The 15,888-nt window shown below is 42.5% G+C and overlaps 1 protein-coding gene across 2 annotated transcripts in view; it reads right to left on the bottom strand.

Annotated features, from left to right (window-relative positions):
- Nostrin (nitric oxide synthase trafficking) overlaps window positions 1–15,888 on the bottom strand; it is a 59,411-nt gene that overhangs the window by 23,146 nt on the left and 20,377 nt on the right. For both annotated transcript variants that reach the window (XM_006972380.4, XM_076569600.1), the window contains 6 exons: window positions 13,282–13,365; window positions 10,349–10,411; window positions 9,506–9,587; window positions 7,768–7,830; window positions 5,615–5,713; window positions 1,757–1,882 (listed from right to left, as the gene is read on the bottom strand). In XM_006972380.4, the coding sequence (XP_006972442.1) occupies window positions 1,757–1,882; window positions 5,615–5,713; window positions 7,768–7,830; window positions 9,506–9,587; window positions 10,349–10,411; window positions 13,282–13,365 (517 nt within the window). The remainder of the gene's footprint in view (window positions 1–1,756; window positions 1,883–5,614; window positions 5,714–7,767; window positions 7,831–9,505; window positions 9,588–10,348; window positions 10,412–13,281; window positions 13,366–15,888) is intronic.

The raw sequence follows: 15,888 nt of genomic DNA, 5'->3' as shown, positions 1-15,888 counted from the left end.
TAATTGAGAAAATGCCCCCATCCAATTGGCCTAGATGCAAGCCTGTGGGGGATTTTCTTGATTAATGATAAAAGTGGAAAGGTCCAGCCCACTGTAGGTGGTTTTACCCTTGTGGATGTAGTCCTGGTCTGTATAAGAAAGGTAGCTGAGCAAGCCCTAGAGAGAAAAGCAGTGAGCAGAGCGCCTTCATGGTCTCTGCTTGAGTTCCTGCCTCCAGGTTCCTGCCTGGGTATCCTCCATGATGGACTGTAACCTGTCAGCCAAACACACCCTTTCCTCCTCAAGTTGCTTTTGGCCATCCTGCTTTGTTGTAGCAATAGGAACCTAACTAGGCTGATGATAATGTCTGTGTTGATTTGCAAACAGATCAGCAGAGCTGTTCACACATATTTGAAGTCAATTTTAACCCTGGGAAGTGGCTATATTGGTCATCAGGAGCCATTCACAAGCTGAGTGGCTGTATACTGCAGTCCTGTTGTATGCCCACCAGGACTCCATTTCCCTGGTTCAACACAGGTCTGGACACTATATATCTGTTTACAAACATATCAACTCAATATATGTTAGGTATGAGTTGAAATTTTTCTACATGGATGTATAAATGATTTGTTTTCTGTAATATCATTATTTTGAGGTTAATTCCTATTTAAATATAGGCTTGGTTTATTTATAGCTGGAAATTGGCCTACTTTATAAATGAGAGCACATTTTAAAAGTGTTCTATTGATGGGCATGAAGATTGAGTGCAATGTTTTCTCACCATCTAATTAGAAACTATCCTGTATTAAACATTATTGTGCCTCACTATTAAAGTATAGGTTAAACCTTTCTTCGGGATGTACCCCTACAAGGGAACTTCCATATTATGGACAAAGCCACATTTCTGTTTTCTAAGATAGTGTTAAGTATCTCATTAAAAAGGTTCAAGAATTCTTATTTTCTAACATCCTTGCTAATACTAAATATTATCACTTCCTAATTTTGATACATGATTATCTTTTCATGTGTTTAGTAGTGATTTTTCTCTTTGTGACCTGTGTATTCACATCTTTGCTTATCTTTGTCAATTTGACACAATTCATTCTTTTACAAAGATTTTAAAAATTGTATGTGTGTGGGTATGGTGCCTGCACGTATGTATGTGAACCACACACATGCAGTGAGTGCAGAGATGAGAAGAGGTGTCAGTTCCACTGGACCTGGAATTACAGATGATTGTGAACTGACATATAGGTGCTGAGCACTGAACCAGGATCTTCTGGAGGAGCAGCCAGTACTTTTAACCACAGAATCATTTCTCCAGCCCTCAGAATTTGTTCTTTGTGTGTTTGTGTTACTAACAACCACTTTTAAAGTTTTGAGTTATTTATTGTTATATATTGCTTGTCCAACAAAAACGTCCAGTGCAGAAAACTCCATCCATGATCACTATTTAAGTCAGCTAACACTCCTTTCTGAATCTCCAGTACCTAAGTCTTAATTTATATTACTGGGATAGAACTTTTTGATGTTAGCATAGTCCCCACTGAGAATTAGGGGCAGAAACTCTGGCTAATGATGCACATGAACTTTCACTGGGGACCATGTTCAAGGAGAAATGGAGACAATGAGAAGGAACGTGGTCTGTCTGGCTCCATACTACAAGTGAGTAGCATAGCTAAGAAAGACGTCAGGTCTTGTGACTGTAGATCCAACCTTCACTTCTGAGGTTACACAAAGCCCACCGGAAGAAGAAGACCATAAACATCTAACTTACCTTATAGCAGTTTTCCAGGGTGTTTTCCCACTTCAGTCTAGTAGAATAGCCGGCCATGTTTTTTTGGTAATAATTTTCATCTTCTTTTTCCAATTTTTCAGTTGATTTTTTCAGTTTGTTGAGGAGCTAAAGTAAAATAAAATATCAGTGTCACACAGTCATCCACACATTTACAAGAGGGCTCTTGTCATTTCATGAATCGTACATGGCCCAATGTTTCTCACTTTACAGATCTTTATAAGTAATGGCTAATGCAGAAGACAAAACCTAGATTTTTTTTTAAAAAAAAAACTATTAATGGGCATTGAATGTCCTCTCAATATACTTCCAGTTTTGTGCTTGAAGAAATCGATTCTCAAACATGAAGTGACTTGTCAACACCCTTCACATCAAGAAGGCCAAATGACTGAATTCGACAATTTACAATGCAGGTCTGGGATCTCCAACAGCAATCTACTGGCACAATCTGTAGGTTTCTCCATTCCTTCCCAGGACAAGTAGAGACTTGTTAACTCATGAATTTTAAACCTGTTTCTACGGTAGGGTGCCAAACTGTCATTGTAAAGCTAGAGGTACAGTTTTGGAATGAGCCATCATGGATCAAGCGTCTCATTTCTGCAGCATGAGAAGTTACTTCACTTTCCTAAGGTACAGGATTGTTTTACCTCTCTGATGGGCATGACTGCTCCCACATCACTGAGCTCTTGGGAGGATTCAATAAGGTAATATATGTGAGCTACATATCACAACATGTATCCGACACCAACTACAACACTAAGCCTAAGATTCACGCCCATGTTAGCTTCAAGTTAAAGACAGGCAGACACATGGTTTCCTTTCATTTTGTTCTCCAAGGATCTGTCCCTCATAAACAGTACCATCCATGACATTGCTATTCTGATTGCTAAGTCTCTGGGAAATCAAAACTCCCTGGACCACAATAACTTAAATGGCTAATGAAAGTGTCCAGACAAGCAATTCCATTTCTGAGAAATGAGGATTTGGATTGCACAAGTGATTCTCAGCTTTAATATTCTTAGGTATGAACTGGTATTTGTAAAGCGGCAACTTCTAGGGCCCCCAGTAGAGATATTCAGTCGTTAGCTACTTCTGTAATGAGTTTATAGTAGGTCCTCAGATGACTCTTATGCATTTGGTCCTCCAGCTACACTTGAAGGACATGGAGAACCCTCCTGATGTTAGCAGTTTCAAGGACAGAGATAGAGGCTTTTTTTTTTTGTTATTTTATGAATGACCCTCTTTATGTTTAAGGACATTTTGACTAATGTTACAATAATAGGGAACATTCATTCAGATGCTGAATATTAATACTATTCACTTTATTATTCCAGTCAATACACTGCTGTTCTGTGATGTATGACCTATACAAGGCACATTCAGTTTTGTATTTCAGGTGTAATGAGCCACAGTATCCATGGAAACATGAGCTTGTGAATTTTAACCTGATCCAATGCCCTGATATGGAAAAGAAATGATGAGCCCAGAGGACATAGGAAGAACAGCCCGAGACAATGGTGGAGCAGGAGACAAGGTGAAGTCAGGGAAGGTCTTACTGGGTCACAGAACAGAGTGGAACCCGTATTCTGAAGGCACTAGAAAGCCTTGGAAGACTTTTCAGAAGAGAATGAATGTACATGACAGTAGTTTCAGGAAAGTCACCCTGAATGTGAGTGACGGCAAGAGCTAACACTACAGGCAAAGCCAGCCCACTTGCTAGGTACATCATTCAAGCAAATGACAGTCATGGCCAGGGTGAATGGTGACAGGGAGACGGGTATATGCCAACAAGTTCAAGAAGCCATTGGTTTAAGGGCTAGAATTGGAAGGGTATGGCAGCTAATGCTATCCAGAGACCTGGAAAACATAGGGGGAAAGACTTATCTTAGGTAGAAAGAGATGATTTTTAGAGGTGCCAGGAGACAGTTTAGGGACAGATATGGCTAGATATATAAATTCAGGCATTGTCAGTGTGGAAAGGAGAGTTGAAGCCTTGGGAGTATATACATTGAGAACCTATTATTTATTGAGTGCTTGATATTGAGAATCTTTTGTTGGACACTGGAGACACAACAAGGAATTAAATAGAGAGACTCTGGGGAGAAATCCTCAGGTACAGCAATACATAAGGGCCAGGTGGAAAAAATGACATCCATAAAGGAGCCAAAGGTAAAATGTCCAGAGAAGTAAAGGGACCAAGAATGGGATACTGATAAAGTTAAAAGAAGAGATTGTCTCCAGAAGGGGAGATAAATGGTGTACAATGCTTCTAAGAAGTTTGCGGTGTAGCTTGAAGAATGACTGGGGAAGTGGAGACAGAGCACAGACAACCCTTCAAATAGATCTTAGTCCAGTAGAGAGAATGATACAGTTGAATGGATAGGACCATGAAGAGTTGCCTCTGACTCTTCCTGCTCTCCCAAGGTAGGAGGTGCATTGGAATAAGTGGATGAGTGCCCCCAAATTTGTATGTTGAATTCTAACTTCTCTACATCATTGCATTAGAGATGTGAGTCTTCAGGAAGGGTCTCAAGAGTGGAGCATTCATGAATGAGATCAACAACCTTGCGAAATGAACCCAGAGCTCTCTCTTTGCCTTATGAGGCTGTGAAGAGATGCCTGAAGTCTTGCCCTCATCAGAATCTGGGCCATGCTGGCTCCTAAGCTCTAGGATTCTAGAACTCTGACCACTCTGACTGTATAGAAGTTCAGTAAGATGTATGCACTGGGCAAGTGTTTGGGTGGCTTCCTTAAACTGTGTGACATTTTTATTTGTGGGTTAGTTAAAAGTCATTTCATTTAGGTTTTTGTTTTAAAGGCTACGAGGAATACATTCTGCTGTTCAACCTTCCCAGGCTATTGTAACATCTTATAGCATCTTAAACAGACCAAGATGGACTTGGGAATTCAGAAGAACCATTGTGGGGCAGGAGGGGCCTGTCTAAGACAGGATGAGGGACGTCATCAGAAGAGGGTCTGAGGGGCCGGGTGACATAGTCTCAGGACACGGGATGAACTGAACTCTCCCTTGCAGATAAAGGTGAGTGGTGAGGTAAGAACTGTGGCAGTCGTCTGCGAGTGGGTGGGAGGGATGGACGTGGGAAGAGGAGGGGGGTCTAGGCTACCTTCTGGTGAGACCTGGGATTGTTAAGCAGGGAAACAGGAAGAACTGCCGAGCGGTGCAGAGGGCACTCTGATGGTAAGGCACTTCCGTGTGCGTGAGAAATGGAAGCCAGGTCTGGGGTTCAGTTCTAGGACTTAAAACAAAAACAATAGAAACCAACAGAAAACAAATGCTAGTTTAACCAGTGACTGCGGGAGGGATCTGTGATGTTATCAGAGGCAAAGGCCATAAAATAAGAACCTTCCAGTTCTTGCTAACAATGAATCTAAGTTATTCACCTAACAGTTTCTTCAGATGAAATGATAGAACCACTTGCAATGGCAATTTTCTTTTCCCTTCTAAGGATCTTTGGGACTGTAATGGTGCTGGCTGCTTTCCTTGGGGAGACTTCATGTTAGAGAAAGTGTGGGATGGTTTAGTTTCCTTTTTTTCCCCTGGAGTTGAGGACCGAACCCACGGCCTTGCGCTTGCTAGGCAAGTGCTCTACCACTGAGCTAAATCCCTAAACCGGTTTAGTTTCCAATACGGAACACATACTACCACAAGAGTTGGGCTAGATAATCTTATGCGACCACAGGCAACTTTGAAGTCCCTTTCCATGCTTGGTCAACCTACAGACCCCCATGGAGGGAGGGGCCAGCCAGCTCTCTGTATTCCGGCGGAGGGCAGGAAGCCACATCTCTAAGCAGTATGCACCAACTACCATGATGGCTCACCTTCTGCTTCTCCTTCTGGGTCACGGATTGCTTGGAGCTTTCTACAAGGTGGAAAAGTGCTTCGTGCTTCTTGGTACTCATCATTAATTTTTTCTTAGCCTAGAGACAGAAACATAAAAGCAAGAGAAGGGGAAGAGAAAAAAAAGAAGCAGAAACTGCTCTTTAGAGAAAAGCTCTTCCATTTTGGAATGAGGTCTGTTGGTGAATAATTGTGAGTTTTTAACTTCTTTGTCCCCATCCTTCATCTCAAAATATGTCCCAGATACTACAGCAGCAAATGCTCTCATAGGAACCACTGTGTATTTTGTCGTGATCGTGGGGATCGTATGTAAGAGAGTTAGACATTTGCTAACTGGCCTTGAACTCACACTCCTCTGGGGCCTTGGCCTCCTGAGCGCTGGAACTGCAGGTTTCTACCAACTCCAGACTAAGAGTTCAGACTATAAAATGAAACATGTTGGGCAAAAGTCCAGGACTCCCTGTCCTCGGGAATCAGCGGCAGCGAAGCCTACTGCCTTCCTTGAAACTTGTGAAGCTGCTCCACAGGGGAGATCAAGGAACAAGCTGCTCACAGCCCCTTCAGCATCCCAGTCACATGCCTGATGATAAATGAGTGTGAGTCAAGAGTACTCGGTCCTTCAGAATTTGCAAATTTGTCTCTGAAGCAGACGCGTGCTTCACAGCTGACATGTGGAGCCCCTTCTTGCATTGAAATGAGGGAGAAAATGATTACAGCTCAAGAACTCCATGTGATCTATAATGACTTTGTCATTCTTCATAAAACAATAAAATCGTATTATTTAGAAAAACGGCTTATCAGAAACTGGGGAATAATAGGAGGTGTTTTTTTTTCTTTGAAGCAAACAGCTATAGAACATTGTCTCTAGCTTTTGATCCATTGTATTGACTTTCCTGTGAGAACTCAGTGTTGACAGATAATTGTTTTTTCAAAACAAACCTCTTTAAAAAAACTCAGAAAATCAAGAGCAAAGTTAACAGCAAGTGTTTGGATGCTTTTTTAGACTCTGAGATATGTTCTCAATGTGACTCTCATGAGTCTCTTTTTATCAGTACATCTACCACAAAGGTAGGAATTTGTCTGCCTAGAACAGTTCTCATCTTGGTTTCTGGAGTCTTTGATTTCAGCGGAAGCTTCAGAAACAAGTCTGAAACCAGCTGCTTCCAAGGGCGTCTCTGGCTATTTGGTATAGGTGGCTACTTACTTGCAAAGGTTCTGTTGGGCTATTAACCTTTGGGAAATGAAAAGAAAGAGTTCAACTCTCAGAATGCACCTCTTCTTCAAGGACATGATTGGGGTTTCTTAGCAGATTCCTCAGCCTCTCATCCTTCTTACTCAAAGCAACTCCTCCTACACAGGATTATTCTAGAATAATCTTCTGTACAGATGGACCTCATCTGCTGTTTCTGCAGCTTAAAAACCAATAATGGAATTCTCTAGCTTCTCACATCAAATCAAAATTTATCTAGAAGGATTCATGTGCTGTTTCCTGTATTTGTTATTGAGCCAACTAACTTTTGAAGTAACTGAAAACCAGGGGCAGGCCTTAGTGTAGTGTGTACAGGAGGTAGACCATGTGCACTTGTAGAATCAACACACGTGTTCCCTTTGACATCACCACACTCCTTACAATGCCCTCTCCATTGCAAGGGTAAAGATCAGTAACACCCTATACCAATGAAAAACCAAAATGGTGTTTGTTACTTCCCCTAAATTTCAAACTTCACAGAGAGACATCCAATATAGTATGATGGAAAAGAGCAATGACTCTGGAGTCTAAGAACTTCTAAGACTTCTTGGTTTAACCATTAACCAGATTTAAAACCTTGGAAATAACTTTGACATTCCAAAGTCACGTATCACCTTGGCTGGTGAGATGATTGAATATACAAACACCCAGCTCTTGGCACATAAGAAATGCCACATAAATATTAACCAGAAACAGTAACCATATTTTGAGTCATCTTCTGCTTTGGATTAGTTGAATGATGCATCTATATGACAACTCAGGTGAGTTATTTTCTCTTCAGTTGGTATGTAGAAAAGCATTAGGACACACCAATATGTGTGCACAACAGCAAAAAGTCCCATCCTGAAAACTGAGTTTATGTAAATGCTGTTTGTATATACTTGCCTTGATTTGCTGATTCCAGTTGTTAATAACAAGATTTGCAGTCTTTTCAACTTCATTATCAAGCTATCAAAAAGAAAAAAAAGAAACAGAAAGAAAAAATTGTTGCTTTCTGGTTTAGTCACTGTTATTAATTAAATATCTATGAACACCAAAACTCATAGGTTAGAACCTATTTTTGCAGCGTCATAGCATTTGGAGGTGGGACTCTGGGAAGTGGATGGACCATGAGAGTGGAGCCCTCGTACATGGAGCTGAGCCTGTGGTGGTCTGAATGAAAACGACTCCCAGAGGCTCCTAGATTTGAATGTCTAGTTCCTGGTTGGTGGAATGTTTGAGTAGGATTAGGTGGTGTGGCCTAAAAGCCCAAGCTAGTCCCAGTCTCTCTCTCTCTCTCTCTCTCTCTCTCTCTCTCTCTCTCTCTTTCTCTCTCTCTCTCTCTCTCCCCACCAAACAGGAGATAATAGAGACAAATGATTGGAGGATCAATACATCAACTACTAAATCTGTTGTAATAAATTGTCAAAACACTAATTAATTTATAGTACTAAATATAATTATTATATTACTATATGGTATGTAAAATATTTCATAATTAATAAAATATAGGTTTGCTTTGAGTTTTACTAAAGTTGCTGGCAAAAGCAGATGATTATATTTCTTTCAAGTAATTTTTGTAACTTTCTATCTACTACCTTATCTCTAGATAGACCATCCATTCTGGTGGAACACATGCATGTGTGTGTGTGTGTGTGTGTGTGTGTGTGTGTGTGTGTGTGTGTGTGTGTGTGTGTATGTGTGTGTATACACACAAACACCAACTCTACTTCCCGATTCCACTTAATGCATTTATATTTCATTTATTCCCATTCCTCTTCCATCTGAGTTTTCCCAATTCCCTTAGTTCTTGTGACTTACAACCAACATGAATAAACCCCTCTAGTGACTATTTTTTCCTTTGGGGAGGACTGCCTGCTAAGACTCAGGCACTCCCACCCTGCATTGACCCCAAACCCACTGCATCCATTGGAGCACTGGAGCATTCGTTAACAGGTTCTGCATGCTGCCTGGAAGCATTGTCTAAAGCAGCTACCCACTGTGGTAGACTGAGGAGGGAGGACACACAGTGAAACTGTCCTGGAAGGAAAGGTGCATGCCCAGAGCAGAAGACATTCTAATGACGACCAGCTGCTCTGGAGAGGCGTACCTGATGAGGCCCTTTAGTCTTAAGGATATTCAAGAGTTAAAGCTATTACCTAGAAGTAATCTCACATTGGTAAGTAGAAAAGCATCTTTTGAAACAAATTGTGCTTATGGGACTGGGGTGCACTCAGTGATAGAGTTAACAAAGTTGAAAAGACCATTTAAAAAGTACCAAAAATTTGAAAATAACCTCTAATTTTATCATCTCAGAGTAATTCTTATTAACATTTTGGGAAGGATCTTCCAGCTGAGATTCTATTATTTGATTTCTTTCAGCTTGCTTTTTCATTTAATACCATATGTGAAAGTTGCTGGCCTTGAACATACAGCTTCACCTGCCTCTTCTTCACGAGTTTGTTTCGTTTTGTTTGTTTGGAACGTTTTATTATGCTGGGGTTTGAACCTAGGGCCTTAAGCATGCTAAGCAAGTGGTTTTGGGTTTTTTTGTTTTTGTTTTTGTTTTTGTTTTGTTTTTTTGCCACTGAGTTATACCCAGCCCTGGACATCTTGCTTTGAAGAGATGAAGAAGTTGACTCACTGATTTTCTCTTCTTCTCTTGCATACTCAGAACTTGGTTTGTTGGCTTTATTGCTTCCAACTCAATTGCTTTGCCAAGTTTTCTGGAAAAAGAACATGAGGATGCACATCATTGTCTTGGGTTTCCATCTACTGTCTGAATACATTTCTGGGGAGATGAGTGTTGTGGTGTAGCTTATCTGTTTAGTGCAGGTTTGAAGTGGAACATTGGTACCCATCCACTCTAAATGTGTGACACCTCCCTTAGAGTAGGGGCAAAGGCGTGGGTGCGGGGAGGTGGGAATTGCTGTGGGATGTTCTGTATGTCCTGTGGGAGCCCGTTCTTGGGCTCCTTGTGGCTTTACCCAGCAGGTCCGCATAGAGGATGATTAGGACCACAAGCCTGAGTGCAGGTGTCTGAGATGGTCTGCACTTGGCTGTGCTGGGGAATGGTCTGTTTGTCAATTAGCTCTGATTGGTCAATAAATAAAACCTGATTGGCTGTGGCTAGGCAGGAAGTATAGGCGGGACTAACAGAGAGGAGAAAAGAAAGAACAGGAAGGCAGAAGGAGTCACTGCCAGCCGCCAGCCAGGACAAACAGCATGTGAAGATGCAGGTAAGCCACGAGCCACGTGGCAAAGTATAGATTTGTGGAAATGGATTAATTTAAGCTATAAGAACAGTTAGCAAGAAGCCTGCCACGGCCATACAGTTTGAAGCAATATAAGTCTCTGTGTTTACTTGGTTGGGTCTGAGCAGCTGTGGGACTGGCGGGTGACAAAGATTTGCCCTGACTGTGGGCAAGGCAGGAAAACTCGAGCTACAGGGAATGGATACCGGGACAGTGTTACTGGAAGCACTCACTGATGTAGGTCTGCTGCGGATTTCATGCTCTCTGAGGCCCAGGCCCAGGCACTGCTGAGACAGCTAGAGACAAAAATGGGGAACGGATGTCATTTCCTAGTGAGCACTGAGAAATCAAGCATTACAACCCACAAATTGCCTCCACCCTCATAGTCATCCCCTTGCTGGTGTTTCAATTTCTCCACGAGATTAAACTCAGCCAGTATATTTATTTGCACCACAGACATTATACACATGGCTTTCCCCCAATCCTTTTTTTTTTCCATTTAGATTTTCATCTTCTATTTTATTTCTGCAGAAAATTAGGGAAACAAAGTGGCCAAGGAAAGGAGCAAGTGAGGGGAAGGAACTTAGAAGACCCTCACAGAAAAATTTTGCAGGTCCCTCATTTTACAGAAAATAAACCAAGCCTTGGAGGATATAAGGGACACAGGATTTGAGCCCAAGTTCCTGGCACATTGTGTGTGCCGCTCTTGAGGTTGGAGTCCAAATCCTGCACCATGCTGACTTTCAAGACAGCCTCAGATCTTTCCTGGTCCTGTGTCCAATGAACACAAAGAGGGTCAGTGCCATGTTCCTGGAGGCATAGCGGGAGGACAAGGAGGCCTGATGTTATCTTCTCCCATAGCAGGAGTCAGCTCTTAGGAGTCTGTTAGGTGTCCTTGGAAGTCAGAACAAATTGTCTTAGTTAACTGCAGGGACAGAGCCCCTGGCACTTTCGATGGAGAGGAAGGGAGGAAGCTGCATCCCAGCCAGAATTGAAATGGAGCAGAGGTGGTCCTCCAGCGGCCGAGTTTGCATCCTGCACTGGGACGATGGGAAAACCAGACCAAAGGCCAGGATTTCTACAATCTAAACCAGCACCAGAGAGTGCCTACTATGTGTTTCCAATGACAGGAAACCACAGGAAAGATAAAACTAATCTACCTTCACATGAAGGGGGTCGGTGGTTGTTTGGCTCTGGTGAGGGCAGAGATGCAAACAGGAAGTAGCAACTTGGGATGTGTTGAAAATGTCTGACTTTGGTGGATGGTTAGTTACGTATGTACACATCTGTTAAACTGGACCAAACCCTATATACACTTAAAATAAGTGCTGCTAGGTGAGGTGACTCATCCCTGTTATCCCAGCAACTGGGAGGTGGAGGCTGGAGGATCAGGCCATCTGAGGTTATGTAAGGAGCCTGCGATCAGCTTCGGCTACACGAGACACTGACTCCAACAACAAGTAAGTGCTGATTATTTCGTGTGAATCAAACCAAATATAATTGTGCTTATTAAGGATATGAGGAACATTTCACCAGAGAGAACCTCCCAGGTGACAGCACAGCTTCTGGACAGCCTGGCAGGAAATCCATCATGTGGGCTTCAGAGAGACCACAGCCCAGTTCTGAGAGCAGGTGTCCCTGGCTCTGGTTTCCTTTGTGACCCTAGAAGACTCACTCAGCTTTTCTGAGTCTCACTTAACTGGAATTATAAAATAACACATTGGTATGTACAAGCATCTCACACAGATTTTGATACTGAGAAACTCAACTAACTTTTATCACTACATACCACACCAGTGCTGGCTCACTGGCCATTCTGAACGTGTCTGCTCTTTTGATGCTGGGGTTGCAATGGTGGGATTTAGGTGGTGACTGAATTAACTAGAATCAAAATCAAAATGGCCATTCATGGAGTTTTCCTCCTCATTAGGTGGTCTGCTAAGCACACTTGCATTATTTCATTTAATTCAGTAACTGCAGGGAATGGGTTTTGTTTCTGTTTTTATGTTAGTATATTTATTATCATTATTTATGTTTCTTTCAGACAGGGTGTCACAGTATAGCTACACTGGTCTGAAATTCCCTATATAGCCTAAGCTGACCTCAAACTCATGGCAATCCTTCTGCCTCAGCCGATTTACCTCAGCACTACTGCATTCAGCTTCATTTCTGTCATAAAGAGGCATTTAGACAAAAGAGGAATTGTCCCAGGCCACTCACCTGGTGAGTGATAGAAGTAGAGTTTAAACTGGGCAGTCTAGGCAGAAGTTGGTCTAAACCCAACCACACCACTGTGCTGACCCCTACCAATGATATCTACCAAGATATTACCCTAAGAGAAATGGAGCAAGAACCAGAGCCGTTTCAAAGCAATTTGCCATCATCACAACGGTGCCCAAGCAGGAGTGAGAAGTGTGGTTCTAGAAGCTTCCTTTCCCTCTCTCTTCATCACCATGGCAAGCCTCAGTAAGAACACGGCATGTTCAGAGTCACATCTGCATGCATTAGTACAGAAGTGCCTTAGCAAGTTATCAATAATGGACCATTTTATTGCTGCAAAATCCTGAGTGTTTGTGCCTCACATGCTTAAGCCCTTCACACAGTTTACTTCATTTATCATTCAGGCTGCACGTCACGATACAACCCACATACATACTCAAATACCCAGATGAGCGTGTCTGCACCCTGTACAGGAAGAAATGGAGACACAGGGAGACTGAGACCCTTGTCAAAAATCACGGAGTCGAGATAATACAGAATTCACACTTCCTGCCTCTAAGACCTTCTGGCTTAACACTATTTCCTAGATGAAAGAGCATTACCAAGCCAAATGTGGGCTCTGGAGTCACAAAGCTCCAGGAGGAGTCTAGCTGGGCAGCCCATTAACTGCATCATTGGGGAGGTCTATTTCAATTGTTCAGACTCAAGTCCTCATCTGTGAGAGGGATAAACATAAGAACTTTCAAGGGTTGTTATGAGGATTAAAATAGGAACATCCACTAAGCATTTGAGGCAGTGCCTTGCCCAGAATAAATCCCCAAGATCTGGAAGCCATGCTTGTGGGGATTGTACCTGCCATGTGTGTGTGGGAAAGCTGTGAGCAAGAGTTTTTCACTTTTAGTTTTTTAAAACAGGGTTTTTGCCTTAGCTTTGTCACGGTACTTACTTTTTCTTTGTGTTCTGTAGTGCTTTGCTCAACTTCACTGCCAGTTTCTGAAGTCCTTTGGCATAGTTAATCTCCAGGTTTGCCCTGTGAACAAAGGACTTGTTAAATGGGATGTACTGGTCAGAATTAGCAAGACCACACATAGACAAAGACACACATGGGGTGGGCAGTGGGGGAGGGAGGTAGAGATGGATGATAGGTAGATAGATAGATAGATAGATAGATAGATAGATAGATAGATAGATAGATAGATAGATAGATAGATAGGATAGATAGAGGTGATAGATGATATATATATATATATATATATATATATATGAGATAGGTAGGTAGGTAGATAGAGATGATAGATAGATATGATTGATAGACGATAGAGAAGATAGATAGATAGATAGATGATAGATAGGTAGATAGATAGATAGATAGATAGATAGATAGATAGATAGATAGATAGATAGATAGAGATGATAGGTAGATAGACAGATGATAGATAGGTAGATAGACAGATGAAATATAGATAGATAGATGGATAGATGATAGATAGGTAGGTAGGTAGATAGATATACACATACACTCTCACACACATATATACTCAGCCACAGACAAAGACACAGAGACACAGAGATACAGACACACTGCCACACAAAAGGTCAGGTTGAAAATGCAACATCTTCATGAGGAGGAGATATCAATCCGCAGAAGGATTCTCCTGTCTTTCGGCAAACTCTTAAGAATACCAGAGGCTCCCCAAAGTATTCTCCTTAATTGTCTTTCTGCCAGTGTTAAGGGTTGGATGGTGCCTCCCACAAAGCGGTTTGTAGTGCTACACTGCAGTGTATTAGTTCTTTCTTCACCGTGTGACCTGACCAATGCAGTGTCAGCGGAGACAGCTTTATTTTAGCCCACAGTTGGAGTATACAGTCCACTGTGGTAGGGGCATCCTGCAGGGTCACACGGTGTCCACAGTCACAAAGCAGATAGAGCGGATGCTGGTGCTCAGCTCATGTGCTCCCATTTACTCAGTCTAGAACCCTAGCCCATGAGATCGTGCAACACGCCTTGGTCTTCTCACCTCGGTTAAACCCCTCTGAAAATGCCTTCATGGACATGCCCAAAGGTACATCTTTTATGTGACTTTAGGTCTTGCCAAGTTGACAATCTCAAGCTCAGAGATGAGGCCCAAACACAGTTTGATGTGTCCTTATGAATGGGGGAGCATTGGACACAGAGACAGGCGTGTGCATGGGAAAAGACCCCACGAACATGAAAGTAGGGGTCAGAGGAAGACCTGTAAGTCAATGCATTGTCAGCAAATCACTGGAAGCTCAGAGGGGACATGAGACAGCATCCCCAAGTCAGTCCACGGCAGGAGCCAACAGTCTTAATCTCATCAGACCTCTGGTCTCCAGAACCATCAGTCTTGTCCTTCAAGCCACGCAGGTTGTGCCACTTAGTTAGGAGAAGCCCAGAGGACTGACACAGCCAGTGAGGCTAATCCCATCAGCTCAAACTCTAAATAGGAGTTGGAAATAAAGTGATAAGTATGATTGAACTAACCATGTGGTAGCTTCAGTGGGATCCTGCTGCCTTGACCACCCAAGTAGCTGACTGTAGGCAGATGCCCAGCCCAAGTGGCATTATTGTGGCATCCATTACTTTCTATGCAGAACAAGATAGCAGGAAATCGTTGGTTCTTGGAGAGACCAAATTACTCTTTTTTTAAAATTATTTATCACTTCCTAGTTATAGGTCCATCTGTAGCTACAATGAAGTTATGTTCCTATTCACTTCATACACATACCGTCTCTCTCTTCTTCCCCCATCCTGGTTTTCTTTTTAAAAGATGACTTCTATGCACTTAAGTTTTTTTAAAAAAATTAATTTTATTTGTTTGTATTTGAGTGTGAACACACCACAGTACACACTCAGAGGTCAGAGGACCCCTCAAAGGAGTCAGTTCTGTCCTTCCACTGTGTAGAGCCTGGGAATCAAACTCAGGTCATCAAGCCTGGTAGTGAGTGCCTTTAACCATGGAGCCTTCTCTATAGAGCACTAAATCTAATGAATGCATAGTTCTTGACTCACAGTACTGGGCACAAAACAATTAGTAAATATTAATTATTTGATGATGCTGGATCAGAAGGATCTTTAGATATCCAAAGGGAGATAACCCAGGGGGAAGAGCGCAGTCCTCTATGCCGTTGTCTTTCCATAGGGGCGTCTAGGCCAAGAGGGGGGATGCTGACAAGGACAGCCTCTCCCTCACAGTTCAATTTCACTTCCAGAATGTTCTCACAGGCTCTACAAAGAGGCTCAGAGACTGAGTGAAGGAGAGACAGCTAGCACAAGGAAATGCTGCTTTCCTTAATACTGGAAACTTCATTAGATTCATAGGGAAAGAAGGTGGGTGTCAGGAGGAGGCTCTTGGCTTGCTTTCAGATGATTGGCAGTTTCTGAGTCTGGCCATCTCTGCTCCTGAACACCCACCCATATGCATTCTCTCTCTTCATTCCCCACCCCCTCTCCAAGATCTCAGGTTGACCTTGACGGGGAGCTCAGGGTGACCTTGAATTCCTAATTCTCCTGCCTCCACCTCCTGAGTGCTGG

The sequence above is a fragment of the Peromyscus maniculatus genome, chromosome 4 (assembly GCF_049852395.1).
Source record: "Peromyscus maniculatus bairdii isolate BWxNUB_F1_BW_parent chromosome 4, HU_Pman_BW_mat_3.1, whole genome shotgun sequence".
In the NCBI taxonomy this organism is placed as follows: Eukaryota; Metazoa; Chordata; class Mammalia; order Rodentia; family Cricetidae; genus Peromyscus; species Peromyscus maniculatus.
This window is presented reverse-complemented; position numbering and strand designations above follow the sequence as displayed.